Source organism: Narcine bancroftii, chromosome 9 (assembly GCF_036971445.1).
Source record: "Narcine bancroftii isolate sNarBan1 chromosome 9, sNarBan1.hap1, whole genome shotgun sequence".
Lineage (NCBI taxonomy): Eukaryota > Metazoa > Chordata > Chondrichthyes > Torpediniformes > Narcinidae > Narcine > Narcine bancroftii.
Window position 1 is genome coordinate 32,505,887 of NC_091477.1, and position 14,630 is coordinate 32,520,516.

At 38.9% G+C, this 14,630-nt stretch overlaps 1 protein-coding gene across 5 annotated transcripts; it reads left to right on the forward strand.

Annotated features, from left to right (window-relative positions):
* Window positions 1–8,360: 8,360 nt before the first annotated feature.
* LOC138742875 (G protein-regulated inducer of neurite outgrowth 1) lies at window positions 8,361–11,412 on the forward strand. 5 transcript variants are annotated; one of them, XR_011344475.1, is made up of 3 exons: window positions 8,361–8,596; window positions 10,771–10,811; window positions 10,903–11,412. XR_011344475.1 is itself a non-coding variant. In XM_069897784.1 (2 exons), the coding sequence occupies exon 1, from the start codon at window positions 8,844–8,846 to the stop codon at window positions 9,969–9,971; it is 1,128 nt and encodes a 375-aa protein (XP_069753885.1). In that variant the 5' UTR covers window positions 8,361–8,843; the 3' UTR covers window positions 9,972–11,011; window positions 11,128–11,412. The 5 variants fall into 5 exon arrangements, 4 of the variants coding, with proteins under 4 accessions (XP_069753885.1, XP_069753884.1, XP_069753883.1 ...); XM_069897784.1 differs by having other exon boundaries at window positions 8,361–11,011; window positions 11,128–11,412; XM_069897783.1 differs by having other exon boundaries at window positions 8,361–10,991; window positions 11,128–11,412.
* The last annotated feature ends 3,218 nt before the right edge of the window (window positions 11,413–14,630 follow it).

Sequence of the window (14,630 nt, forward strand, 5' to 3'; positions counted from 1 at the left end):
CACTCTTTAATCTAATAATACAAAAAAAAAGGAAAAAAAAACGGGTAGGAGGTTAAAAATACCCCCTCCCGTCTAAACCGCGCAATGCGGTAACTCCCAAAAAAAAATGGGTGTGAGATAACTCACACGTAGCAGATGACTTTCAGGAAATAGTGCCTATCCAGTTCTCTCCCCCAACTCTCACTTCACCTTAAATTAACATCATCATTATTTAATATTCCTTTTTTTTAAACAAAAACATTCGAAAAAAAAAAGAACAACTCTTCTTTTAATCAACTCCAACTGCCGAGACACCATTACAACCATTCCTTCTTGGAGCACGGCTCTTTTCTTCCATCTCTTGTCTCCTTAGAGATCGCGGCAGACTACGTCTCTGTTGAAACTGAGTAATTGGTGGCTCTTGAGCAAATGCTATAGCTTCCTTTGGAGAATCAAAGAACTTTGGTTGGTAACCATCTTGAAAAACCTTCAAAACAGCTGGATATCTAAAGGTTGCCTTATAACCTTTCTTCCACAACAACTCTTTAGCAGAATTGAATTCCCGTCGTTGGAACATAACTTCTTGACTCAAATCCGCTTAGAAGAAAACTCGATTATTTTGAATCATCAAGGGTGATTTTCTCTGTTGTGCATTTCTAATAGCCACTCGTAAAATTATTTCTCTATCGTAATAATTCAAGCAACGAACCAAAACAGGTCTTGGACTTTGACCTGAAATAGGTCTTCTACGCAAGGCTCTGTGAGCACGTTCCAGTATTATACCTTCTGGGAAATGTTCTTGATCCAGCACCTGCGGAATCCATTCAGTAAAAAATTTTCTTGGGTCTGGTCCCTCCATTCCTTCCGGCAAACCAATAATCTTTATATTGTTCCGTCTGGATTGGTTTTCCAAATAATCAATCTTTTTCACCAAATTTTTATTTTGAGTTTGTAAATCTTCGACCATTTTGATCATTTCTGAAACTTGATCTCGTATTTCGTCTGTATCTTCTTCACACAAATTAAATTTATCTCTCACTTCAAGCTTAAAAGCTCCAAACTCAGCCATCTGTTGAGAATTTATTTCCATCAGAGTATTGAACCTAGTACCAAGTTCAGTCATAATCTTAGATAATCCCTGCATTGTATAAGATAATTTAGATTCAAGATTCACAAGAATCATTTCAATTGGAAGATTCTGGCTCAACAGATTCCTGCTTCTTCTGCATAACCAAAGGGTCTTCTGTTGCTTCCTTCATTCTGGTTGCCTTCCTTGTAGTATAGCTGCGTGTGGAAACCCCAGCCACAGCCTTTCCAGCAGTGACTGGAGGACGCTGGCCGGGATTTTCCCCAGTCCATAATGTATTAATTTCTCCCAGTACATCAAGTTGTATAGGTTCTTTTATCTCAAGAGGTGCAGTTTGCAGTGCCACCGCTACAGCTGACAAATGCCTTTCCCCAGCCAGTACTTCAACTGATGTTACTACAAGTGGTTCATTCATAACATTGCCGTCAGATGCTACTGCACATGTGCGAACCTGAGTAACTCTTTGTTCTAAAGGCTGTTTGGCGCCCTCTTTAGAGGACTCTACTGATGTAACATTAATCTCTACATCCGAAAGGTGTACCTCTCTCCTGGGATCCATTTCAGGCTGAGTCCCAGTGTCTTTCCTGTAGGTAGGCTCCAAAACTTGAACTTTTGGAAAATGTAGTTTTTTGATGATCTGTTGTCGTTTTTTTTTGCTCTTTTCCACCAATTGTACCATCATAAGTTAAATTAACAGCACTGAAGTTATCTAAACTTTTAAAGAATTTTAACGGACATTTCTAGACAAAACAATAAGATAGAGTCAGGAGAGGACTGGAAGGCACGTCTGATCCTTACGCCATCTTGCCATGCCCCCCATAAGTTGCCTTTTAAGTGCATTTGCATTTTGGTTTTCTTTTTCTAAATATTTTTATTGAGTTAAACATATAAACTTTCAGACAAAATTTTAAGGGAAACAGATAACAAGTCATCCCATTTACAAACAAGTACAAAAAAAATTGGATGGAACTACACAAGATCCACAAGAGAAATAAGTTATTGAATTAATCTAAAAGAACCATGTTAAACCCATATTTGCCAAGTTAATACAAATTGATAAAGAGAAAAAAGAAAACAAACAAAAAACTTAAAAACTGAATCTAATCTGCCCCTCCCTCTAATCAAGGCAACCTTTTTTTAAAAAAAAGGAAATTATGGATCAAAGAGTGACCTCCAGTCATTGGACAGAGAATCTCCAGAACAGTCAAAATTCTTAATTCTTCTAATCATGATAATATTCTATAAATGGGCCCCACATCTTTACAAATTGAAACTTTCTATCTTTAATGTTGTATCTAATTTTCTCCCATCTTAAATTGGACATTACATCATATAGCCACTGTGTATGGGTAGGTGAAGAGTCATCTTTCCATTTCAATTTCAATAAAATTGCTCGTCTGACTATCAGTCTGGTAAAGATTAAAACACACTGAGTTGCACTCAGAGGTATATCTGGCTCATGTGAAAAACCAAACAAAGCAACTAACAGCCAAGGTTCTATATTGATCTAAAAAATTGTGATAAATGTTTGGAAAATGTCTTTCCATAATCTCTGAAAACATATAGATTAATGAAGCTTCAAAAAAAAATTATACTTCTCACAGAGTGGATCAATATCTACATTAAAAACAAGATAACAAGTTTGGACATATGTGTTCTATGTACCACCTTAAATTGTAATTAGCAATGCCTTGCACAAAATGAAGAATCATTAATCAAGCTGAAAGCAGAGTACTAATCTTCATCTGAAAATGTTATGTACAAATCTTGTTCCAAGTTGTTCTTAATCCCAGACATTTAAAGCTGCTCTTAAATCCAATAAATCATTATATATCTATGATATTAATCCACCATGGAAAAAAAACACAAGTTAAAAAAAATCGATTATTAGTATTTGAAATTTGAGGAAAATCAGAAAGCTTGGATAGAACAAAAGCTCTAATTTGTAAATATCTAAAAAAAATGTAAGAAAATTAAATTTGGCTGATAATTGCTCAAAAGATGCAAAATTATCTTGAATAAAAAATTGCTATTAATTTGGATACTTAATCTATACTATTTCTTGAAACCTATGTCCAGCAGAGACAGCTGGAAAAATATGATCATCTATAATGGGACTAGCAAGAGAAAAAAACTATTAAACCCAAAGAATTTTCTAAATTGAGCCCAGAGTCTTAACCTATTTCTCACTAACGTATTATGTGTCAATTTAGAAAAGGAAAATGGTTTTAAAAAAATCCTAAAATTGCAAACATAGAAGTTTATTTTGGGAAACTTCATTTCCATTTCTATCCAAGAGGGTCAATTCACTGACTTATTCAAATGTAACAATAAAAGTAAACTACTGTGGCGGCGCGCATACTTGTGGTGAACCAGCCCCGCTTGTAACGCTGCACCAGCGGGACAGTCGCGGGTGCCGTCGGGAGACCTCCATGCTGCTTGATTTGAACAGAGTGCGACGCCTCGGGCGAGCGTGATGACGTCGCCGCCTACGCAGGGGCAGAGCTCACGCTGCCCTTAAAGGGGCGCATGCAGAGTTTGAAATAAATAGTCTTTGAAACCTCCAACATGGTGGTTGTGAGTTTCATTTTGTGTAGCTGCCGCTATACTACGTATATTAATCACCCAATAATAAAATCTAAAATCTTAAAGTGATAATCCTTTATTCCTTTTAGTTGTTTGAAGATAGACTTTATTTAAATGTGGTTTTATTCCCCCTGCCATATGCAAATAGAAATAACCAAATCTAATGCACTAAAAAAAGACAGCAATTTAGGTGAAATGTTCATTTTAATCAAATTAATATGACCCATCATTCTAATTGAAAAGGGTGACTATAATAGTAGTTTAATCTTATTGAGTAATACCAAAAAAATTCTTTGTAACTTTACACAATTGTAATTCCTAAATATGGGAATTGATCGTTCATTATTTTAAACAAATAATATTTGCAAAAGAACCCTTTAAGGATAAAAGTTCACTCATATGTAAATTTAATTTATAACCCAAAGACTGGCTAAATTGGTCAAACAAAATTCTTATATTTGCCATGGAATCCTCAGGATTTGAAATTAAAATAATTAAGTCATCTGCATAAAGAGATACTTCATGTTCAATTTCACATCTTTAAATTCTTTACATTGTCAGAGGTCAATAGCTAATTGTTCCAGTACTATATTAAAAACAAAGGACTTAACTTTGTTGCATTCCCTTATTAAGCCTAAACATTTTCAATTATTGTAAATTAGAGCAAATAAGATGTCGGGCATGAATATAATAATTTAATCCATTTAATAAAATCTTGACCAAAATTAAGTTTTCCTAAGATTGCAAATAGATACTCCCATTGCACCTGATCTAATGCTTTCTCAGCATCTAATGAAAGAACAGAGTGGAGGGTAAATAAAATATTCACACATCGATGCATGTTATAATAGCGAATATTAATTAAACCAGTTTGGTCAGAGTCTATAATTATTGGTAGAATATTTTCTAATGTATGTGCTACAGCCTTAGATAGGATCTTCATATCAATGTCATATTCATAACATATCTTCATATAATGAGATAGGTCTACAAGATGTAAATTTTGTTGATTCTTTCCCTTTTTTTGGATAAGAGAAATGCAAGCTTTATGAAATGATAAGGGAAACTTCTCATCTTTAAATGAGTCAGCCAACACCAAGCTTAAGTGGGGTACAAGCCATTTGGAGAAATATTTATAAAATTCAACAGGAATACTATCTGGTCCTGGACGGTAGTGATGAAATAGGCACAGCTATCTCCTCCTGTGAAGTCAGATTCTCTAGACTTGCAGATCTGCCCTTATTAAAGCACAGGTAAATTCAACTGATCGAGAAATTCTGACATCGAAGCATAATCATTAAATTCAGAGGTATGAAGGTTAGAGTAAAATTCTATAGAAGTCTCATTTATTTTGTTGTCATTATACCATCTCTCATCACATTCTGGTTTACAAATGCTCAACAACCTTATGTCTTCATAAAGAAAATTGAAACAATAACAAAGCCTGGTCTTACACGAAAGGCTGCTGAGTTAACCGAGCTCCAGTTCCTATCGAGCCTTCACCTGGCGTTGCCATGAACCGTGCCAGCAAAGTGCAGCAAAAAGTTGCCCTTGCCCCCCAAGTCATTTACTTCCACCAGAGCAAACATGAAGGTGAAGGGTGGGGTCAACCTTCTCATTTGATGATACCCTGCCATGCACATGCACTTCCCAGCACTACTGCAACCACTATTGTTGATCATCAATATCAATGATCTGGATAGTAATGTGGTAAATTGGATCAGCAAGATTGGAGGAGTGGTGGACAGCAAAGAAGGTTTTCAAAGTTTACAGAGGGATCTGGATGAGCTGAAAAAAATGGGCAGAAAAAATTGACAGATGGAATTTAATTCAGACAAGTGTGAGGTGTTGCATTTTGAAAGGACAAAGCAAAAAAGGACATCCACGGTAAGTGGTAGGACTCTGAGGAGTGCAGTCAAATAGAGATATCTGGGAATACAGATACACAATTCTCTGAAAGTGGTGTTACAGGTGGATAGGGTTGTAAAGAAAGCTTTTGGCATATTGGCCTTTATAAATCAAAGTATTGAGTACAGGAGTTGGGAAGTTATGCTACTGTAGTATAAGATATCGGTGAGGCCAAATTTGGAGTATTGCATGCAGTTTTGGTCACCTAACTACAGGAAAGATATCAATAAGATGGAAAGAGTGCAGAGAAGATTTACAAGGATGTTGCCCAAAATTCAGGAATTGCGTTACAGCAAAGGCTTAAACAGGTTAGGATATTATTCCCTGGAGTGTAGAAGAATGAGGGGAGATTTGATGGAGGTTTACAAGATTATGAGGGGGATAGACAGTATATGTAGATACGCTTTTTCTTGGAGGGTAGGTGAGATACAAACCAGAGGACATGGGTTAAAGGTGGAAGCTTTGGGGGAACTTCTTCACACAGAGTGGTGGGAGTGTGGAATAAGTTTCCAGCATAACTGGTAGACGTGGGCTCAATTTTAACATTTAAGAGGAATCTGGACAGATGCATGGATGGGAGAAGTCTAGAGGGCTATGGGCTGAGTGTAGGTCATTGGGACTAGGGGAAAAAATGATTTGATATAGACTAGAGGGGCCAAGGTGGCCTGTTTCTGTGCTGTAATTGTTCTGTGGTCTACAATCAATTTGCAATTCAGTTATTTTCTACAGTAAATCGATTTAGAATGATCAAGGCCGATTATTCTGGCTTTAACATTTTCATGCAAAGTTCACATTTTTAAAAATTGAACAGTATTAGGGTCAATAATTGCTTCTTTTGCAATGTGACATTAACCATGTATGATCCACAAAGTGGGAAGAGTCGAGTTTATCTCGTCAGCTTCAATGGGCCCGGAAGGGTTGCCGGTTTCTTCTGGAGAATGAGCCAGGTGACTGGTCCACCGCACCATGAAACATCGCTGCGCTGGGTTCTGATCTCCAGTCTCCCGCCCCGTCCTGTGATTCTGCATTGTCTATCAATTCCAGTTTCTAACAGCGTGCGGGCAATTTTACACCAGTTTTGAATCCGTTCTGGAATAATTTCGAAATAGCTGTTCCTCTTTATTCCGGTCACGCCAATAAAAGATCCCAGGTCTTCCGCAGGACCCGCCTTCACAGACTTGCATTTGTCCAGAAGGTGAAATCTTTCAGTTAAAATGTGCTGCAGGCATACAGTTAGGTCGATGCGATCTGTGACTTCCTTGGTCTGATATTCTCTGGGACACGAGTTCACATTTCCTCTGCAATTCGACTCAATTGTGTAGCCCGAAGTGGAACACCGGAGTTGAAGTTAGAACAGCAGAAAGATCCATATCCAACGTTTGGGCGAGAGTCCTTCATCAAGGTTGGACCTGCGGAGTTTCTCCAGTACTGTGTCCTTCCCTCTTTTGAGTCCGTTCGGGACTCTTTCACACTGAAATGCCCGAACAGTGTTATACAGATTTCCTGGACCACCTTTGAAATGGCAATTGGGTTAACAAAAAACAAAGCACCGACGTTGACAAGTAGATACAAATAAATATTTGGCGCGTTGCTCAAAAAACACAAAGAAGTCAAGTTGCACATACCAAATCCCGACTATGAATGGGTGCCAGAAGACCATTCTACATTTTAAAAATTCAATTAATTCCTTTTCTACGCAAGGCATCGCTTTCCCAATCGACTTCCAGTTTGCTCTGAGCAGGATGAGTCCACCCCGAAAGTTACACCTCGGGCCCCCACCCTGATCATCGCTCAACCCGGAAAAGTCTGCACATGCTGGGTGGGGGCTCCACACAAAAGGAAAAGCTGGAGTAAGCCAAGCATCCACGAGAAGAAAGTCGGGCCCTTTAGCAACACAACCTGCCCCTTTAATATTCACAGAATCTTTCATCTCCAAATAAAATTGAAGCAATAACAAAGCCTGGTCTTACACGAAAGGCTGCTGAGTTAACCGAGCTCCAGTTCCTACCGAGCCTTCGCCTGGCGTCGCCATGAACCGCGCCAGCAAAGTGCAGCAAAAAGTTGCCCTTGCCCCCCAAGTCATTTACTTCCTCCAGAGCAAACGTGAAGGTGAAGGGTGGGGTCAACCTTCTCATTTGATGATACCCTGCCATGCACATGCACTTCCCAGCACGCATCGCCATCAGCAGTTCTTCCCATCTGTGCTGGGTTTCCTCTCTCAAGAACCAATTTCTCCGCGTGTATTCAGGGCCAAGAGGATGTCGGGTCCAAGCTGAGGAAGGGTCCAGGCTGGGGAAGGGTCCAGGCTAAGCAAGGGTCCAGGCTGAGCAAAGTCCAGGCTGAGCAAGGGTCCAGGCTGAGCAAAGTCCAGGCTGAGCAAGGGTCCAGGCTGAGCAAAGTCCAGGCTGAGCAAGGGTCCAGGCTGGGCAAGGGTCCAGGCTGGGCAAGGGTCCAGACTGAGCAAGGGTCCAGGCTGGGCAAGGGTCCAGGCTGAGCAAGGGTCCAGGTGTCTGCGGGGAGAGACGCACGGGCGAAAGGACGTTTCCAGGGAGAGCGAAGGGCGGCTCCCTCCACCGATCCGGGCTCCAGTCCTTCTGCGGGGAGAAGGGACCATCGGGTGGAAAGTCCCTGGAGGGGGGCGGTTGTCTTGTGTGGAGCCGCCGAGGGGGCAGCGACCGGGAAGAGCCGGACCTCAGGTGAGGAGGAGGGAGGGAGGGGGCGGCGAATCCGTCCATTGGTCCGATCCTCGGTGCCTTCAGCCGGGGGAGGGGTGGCGGAGAGCTCGGCGCACGGGGGGGGATTTGGGCTCCGCGTCTCGGAGGTGTGGAGCGGCAGCAGCGGGGTGTTGCCTCCTCGTTGAGTTCAGGGTCACGGGGCTGCGGATGGGAGGTGAGGTTGGACCTGTCAGAATTAGTCAGCAGGAAACTCCAGCATTGCGATCATTCCCTCTGGCCGCTTCAAGCAGCGTGATGGTTCCATTTTCCACGATATTTTCGCCCTCTGCTTCGCCAGGACGGCCGATCTTTTCAGCGAACGGTTTCCAAACATTTGCATTTTATTTTTCATTTTGTGCACGATTTGTTTTCTCCCTCTCTCTCTCTTTCAGACGTTGAAAGCTTCCGTTTTCCGATGGAAATCTCCAGGGGGATCTGAGCAAAACACAACCAGCCCATTGTAAGAACTGAGAGCGCGGTCCGTTCAGCAAAAGCGCCACGTTACGATGAGACAAGGTGGGGACCATTAATGATCTGGACAGTCTCCGCCGTTTGCAGATCCGCCTGAGATGGAGAAAGTGGTGGTGCCGCCGGAGGCCACTCAGCCCGACGGCCCGGCTCCATCGCCCAGCGCCTGCTCGGCCGACAGCCCGAAAGATACGAGGTCCAACCATCCGCCAGAGATCGGCGCTCATGTGCCGAAAGGTCCCGCGGCAGAAATGGACAAGTCCTGCTTGCCCTCGGGGCAGGCGTGGGCTATGAGCGTGGAACGGAGTCGGGAAGAACCCACGTCCAACCTGGCGAACAGTGCGGCTGTCACGAAGACAGAGGTCGACCAGAAGAGTAAAGAACCCACAAGGTGTGACATTGACCGTTCAGATCCGAGTGCTGAAGCCCAACTCACTGGAGGTGGCCAAGAGACTCTGCAAACCGTCCATTGCCGTAGTCACCAGCTGCCCTCCGACCTGGCAGAGAATGTCGACACGGCCGTTCAGCCGGACGAGAACAGGGTAGACAATAATCAGCAAGGCGAGGAAGAGAACAATGACTCGGGGACAGTGGTAGGTTGTTCACAGACCTCCATGTCAGCATTGACAAGCCAAGACGCTGAGGTGCAGGTCGCAATCCAAGTGCAGAGCAGATCCATCGCGACCAGCCCCATGGCTCCTCCAGATAATTGTCCAGTATTTAAAATTCCTGACATCAGCTTAAGAGATCAACCAGCTAAAAAGCCAACGGTATGTCCACCAGATGCCCCGTCAGTTACTGCACCACCCAAAAAAGATGTGCAGATGCAAGTGGACCTATCGGTGCAATGCAAATCAGTGGCCACGGGCCCGATGACTCCTTTAGAGAAAACATCATTGACCACCCTCCCTGAGGTTTGTGTCGAGGCCATGGAAGAGGAGCCAGTGCGTGAAGTCCAGTGGGATGAAAAAGGCATGACGTGGGAAGTCTATGGAGCATCTGTGGATGCAGAAGTCCTTGGACTCGCTATCCAGAAACATTTGGAAAAACAAATAGAGGAGCATGGCAAGCAAAATATTAAGGTGCACCAAAATGATAAATTGAATTCATTGAAAAATTCTTCAAGAAAGGAAGAAAATAAAAGAAGACAAAGCAATGTTCTTCAGGCAGTTCTACACAACATGAGAAGTCCACAGTGTTGTATTCGCGAGAGCACTGCAGCTGAGTGATACACCTTTGATCAGGACTGTTGACAAATGGTTACAAAGTCTGAAAAAGTTTCTCTCATTAGTACATTTCCTTTTGTTTCTAATTATTTTCATGTTTTGCAAATTAATAAAGCAGGAAAATTAATCTGCTTCACCCGTGAATACATAGCCAACTGAAACATGGATATGTTCAAAGCTGAAAATCTGTTTTATTGCTCTTGTATCTTTAACTCGACTAATTTTAAATAAGCATTTTGCATTTCATAATATTTAAAGTAATATGTATGTAACAGTAAATATGTACATAGGTTCATTAATTTAACAAAAAAAAGATATAAAATGCTATTTTCTCCCCACACATGGCCCGACAAATTACTATCTAGCTAATGGCAAAAGCCTGGTTGGCAAAATGGATTTCTGGTAGCATGCACCACATGTTCTAAAAGTGTCCTCTTTGAAGTGGTTGGCAGTTCCCTAGGAATAATGCAGCCTTCTTATTTTTCCATAGTTCACTTTATCTGTAGGGAATCACTGATCTCATATTGATGACTCCCCCATGCTGGTGCGATGGTTAGTAATCGAGGATCAAAACTGGTACCACACGATTTTGAGATGTCATTAACCAATATTTATTAAGCTGCACCACCAGGTCATCAAAAGGAAATGTATTTTGAAGTAGGGCAGATTTTCAACATTATTTTTTTATTTTTGTAGTTTCAGAAAATAATTATGACCCTTTAAAAAAAATTGAATTATCCTGAAGATAACTCAAATTAATTATGAAGACTTTTGAGAATTTTTTTTTCATTTTGGTTTGCAGCAAAGAAGCAATCAGGAAACAAAATTATTCAACATTTGAAGGTATGTTGAGATTAGTTACACAGAATCTGAGTAGAATTCTGTTAACTTTTGACAATTTATGTTTGTTTTTGTTTCTACTTCTGGCTTTCAGTTTGGCTCTTATTCGAAATAAGAAGAACTTGTCAGTTGAACATACACAAAAATCACCCAGGAACATGCAGTTGCCTCAGTTAAATTGATGTATGAAGCTACTTTCTTATGTAATAATCTGCTCGTTGTTTTTAGAATTGAGTAGTAGGTATGCCAGTTTAATTATAGACTCAAGGTTCTGTGTTTTGTCACTTCAAATGATATGTTGTTGTTATTAATATTTCAGATTCCCAAAAGCTGAAACTGGAAGGAAGTGGTTCCTGAATGTAATCATGTGTGTTTGAATTGATCCTTTGGGTACTATTTGTTGAAAGGATAGAAATAACCATTCACTGTTAAGGTTTACTTTCATTGGAGAAATCTGTCATTTCTACATTAATTCATTTTCCTTTGTGGAAAATACTCCCTTAATATTATCTTTCTGTGAAAACTTGCTGTTTTGTGACTAATCTCAATGCCAGAAGTTTTTTTATATATATATAAACATTGTCTCTGTTCTCCAGTCATTATCATTTTCTGTGGTTTTTTTTTAATAATGTAATTTTGATTGTTACAAAATCAATAAAAATCGGATGGATTGAAAAATCAGTCACACTCTCCATTTGCAAGTTTTTTTCCTTCATTTTATTACTGTTAATTTTTTTCATGGTGGTAATTTCTTTATATTGCACCAGCCAGCAAAAACTAATCGGAATACTAAAATAGGAAAATATTTGTGATCTTTCTTGCTTGAAATCACCATTCACAGTTCTAAGATTACATGTAATATCTGTTCTAGTGTAACCATTTTTGGCATTGTGATGTGCACAGTATTAATATTTATGGTATATAAAATTTATTTTAACAAGAACCATCTTTGAATCAAAGCCAGAACCTCTGCCTTTTCCCTTAGTTTACTTTTTTTTTTCCTCTCGTGTTCCATGAAGTATTATCACAACACTCTAATAGACAATTTGTATTTTTTGCTTCTTTATTATTAAAATGCATTGATTAATTCGTAGCTGAGGGTGTTCAGAATAATTTTTGAGGTGCTTCGGCAGCATTATTAATATCCTTAGCTGGGCAATGAAGATTTATTGAAAAAGGTTCTCAATTCTACCCCACAAAACTCCTGTTTTCTATAAAATTCATATGTTGAAATCATTTTTCAGAAGTTATTTGAGGCTTAGAAATAAAAACTTTACTACTTTGAGTTCGCTAAGGAAAAATTATGTTGACAATTTCAGCCTCAGAATTGCATCAAGGACTTCCACATGATTATTCTCAAGTGTTTGTTTCTAATTATTCGACACTAGCAAAATTAAATGAAAAGATGCATGTTTTTAACTGAAAAGAGCCTTAAATTGTGATTTGAAATGTGATAAGCTTATCTTGACTCAAAATGACAGACTCATCGACCTTTGATTTTTTTTTGTTTATACCTGACATCATTTGGTTGGTGCATGTGTGTAAATAGCTACTTCTGTGTTGTGTATCACCTGTGTTGCTAGACACTGTTGTATATTTGTAAAACAAAATAATGTTTCCAACTTAATTTAAAAGCTGATTATTTGCACTGTATGGATGTTAAGCAATGACTAAGTAACACCAACGTAACTGCATGACAAAGATACATACACATAAAATAGCCAATAAAAAATTAGATCTATTGATATTTAATAAGGCTGTTAGAATTCACCAGAGTTCAGAATCAGAATTTATTGTCATGAAGTTCTGTTTTGTGGCAGCGTCACAGCGCAAACATACATATTATATAGCGGTCTTATGACAATATAAAATTAAGGCAGTGTCTTTAGTTCAATGATTATTCAGGAATCTGATTCCTTGTCTTTAGGTCCTGTACCTTTTCTTCAATGGTAGCAGAGAGAAGAGGGCATAGCCTGAGTTTAGAGGCTGCTCTTTTAAGACATTGCCTCATGGAGATGTCCTCAGTGAGTGAAGTCTTGTGCCTGTGATGTTGCAGGCTGAGTTAACAACCCTCAAGTTTATTCTTTTCTTGAGAGTTGGAGCCTCCATACCAGGCAGTGATGCCACCAACCAGAAAGCTGGTTGGTTTCAGGGGCAAAAGTTAAAAGTTAATATCCAGAGCTAAAAGTTAATATGCTTTTGAATGTGAAAGCATCAATTTATTGTTTCAAAACCGAATGATCCCATGTTGCAATTTCAATGTTTGCAGATAATTTATTGAATCTATCTAGATACCTTTTATGAAATATTCTTGCTTGCTTTCATGCCTTAAACATAATAATGCATTTGAAACAACCAATTTATACTAAAATGGATTCCTGGCCCCCTTTTTTTTCCAAAATCAGACTGCAAATTGGAATTTTTGAGTCTCATTGCAACTATTTAATGTTATTAAAAAGGGACAACTATTGCAATATCACTATTGCCCATTCTTCCAATATATAGCAATGTAGTTTTTCTCCAATACTATTGAATATATGGTAGGAAATCTAAGCAACTGGTCTATGTATTTTGAACCCTATTTATAATAATTTAGTGGAATAGTGAGGCTACCCTTCTGTCTATTTTATTACATCTTACAGCTTGAATATCAAAGAGAAACCACAGCAATGGTAAAGTTCAAACTGTGCTCATATTTTCTTACTTCAGTGATAAGCTATTTTGTGGTTTTATGGAAAATATCTTCTTTTGATCTAAATTGCAAAGACAATTTATTGGTTTTAGAATTTCACTCTTGAGAGAATAAAGAATGTGGTTAGATTAAATGATTTAACATTAAACCTGTAAAGATTACCTGTTTAAAAAAGAACAGTTAGATTTAAAATGTTCAGTGTAAATTTCGGACTGTGGTCCATATGTGTGTTTGCCATCAATCATGTACTTCAGGAATGTGGTTTCAGAAATTCATTATGTTCAAGTCTTAAATTAACATCAAAAGGACTGCTGATTGAACAAAACTTGACATCCAACCTAATTTTCTTTTACAATGTTTAAGAGCTTTGTGCACAAGGAAAAAATACCTCTTTTTCATTGAATATTTTATATTTTAAAAAAATTTCAATTCATGTAATTAGTAATCGTTATACAAGAAAATAAATATTCAAACTTAAAATTCCATTCATTACATGGTGGTGATAATACCCCACCCCTTCTCCCTCTCCCAACCCCTCAGCCCCCACCTTAAAGAATAATATATGCATGTAGAGAATCATATATAATAGAAAGAAAAAAAAAAAGTTGGAAGAAATAATGTAGTATCTTTGGATTACCTGGAGTAATCCCCCCCCCCCCAAACGCACTGGAATTCAAGATTTTATGATCACTTTTTTTTAAAGGAAGAAGCTTAACACGGAACTCAAGAGGCTGGAAGAACATTTCTACAGGTTTATACCCAAAATTTGTGTATACATGTTCCAATTTTGCAAAAATATAGGGTATTTATTTTGCAAATTGTATGTAATTTTCTCTAAAGAATAGTCCTTTGAATTTTTGGATTCCATCTTCCCATATTTATACATAAATCAACTTTCCTAATCACTGCAGTATGTTTCCTTCCTCTTGCCAATGCTATTTTAACAAATCTAACTTGATACATTGATAATTTTAGATTGGGTCTTGTTCCTTCTATGTTTCACAATAGAAATAAATCTGGATTTAATGGAAATAATGTACCTGTAATTTGTTCCAAAAACTACCGTAAATCCACCCAGAAAGGTTTTACCTGGACATGACCAAGTTAAATGCAAAAAAAAAACAATCTCT

Excerpts from the sequence above, each read along its gene's own strand:
- LOC138742875 (XM_069897784.1), top strand. The coding sequence starts at position 8,844 with ATGGAGAAAGTGGTGGTGCCGCCGGAGGCCACTCAGCCCGACGGCCCG.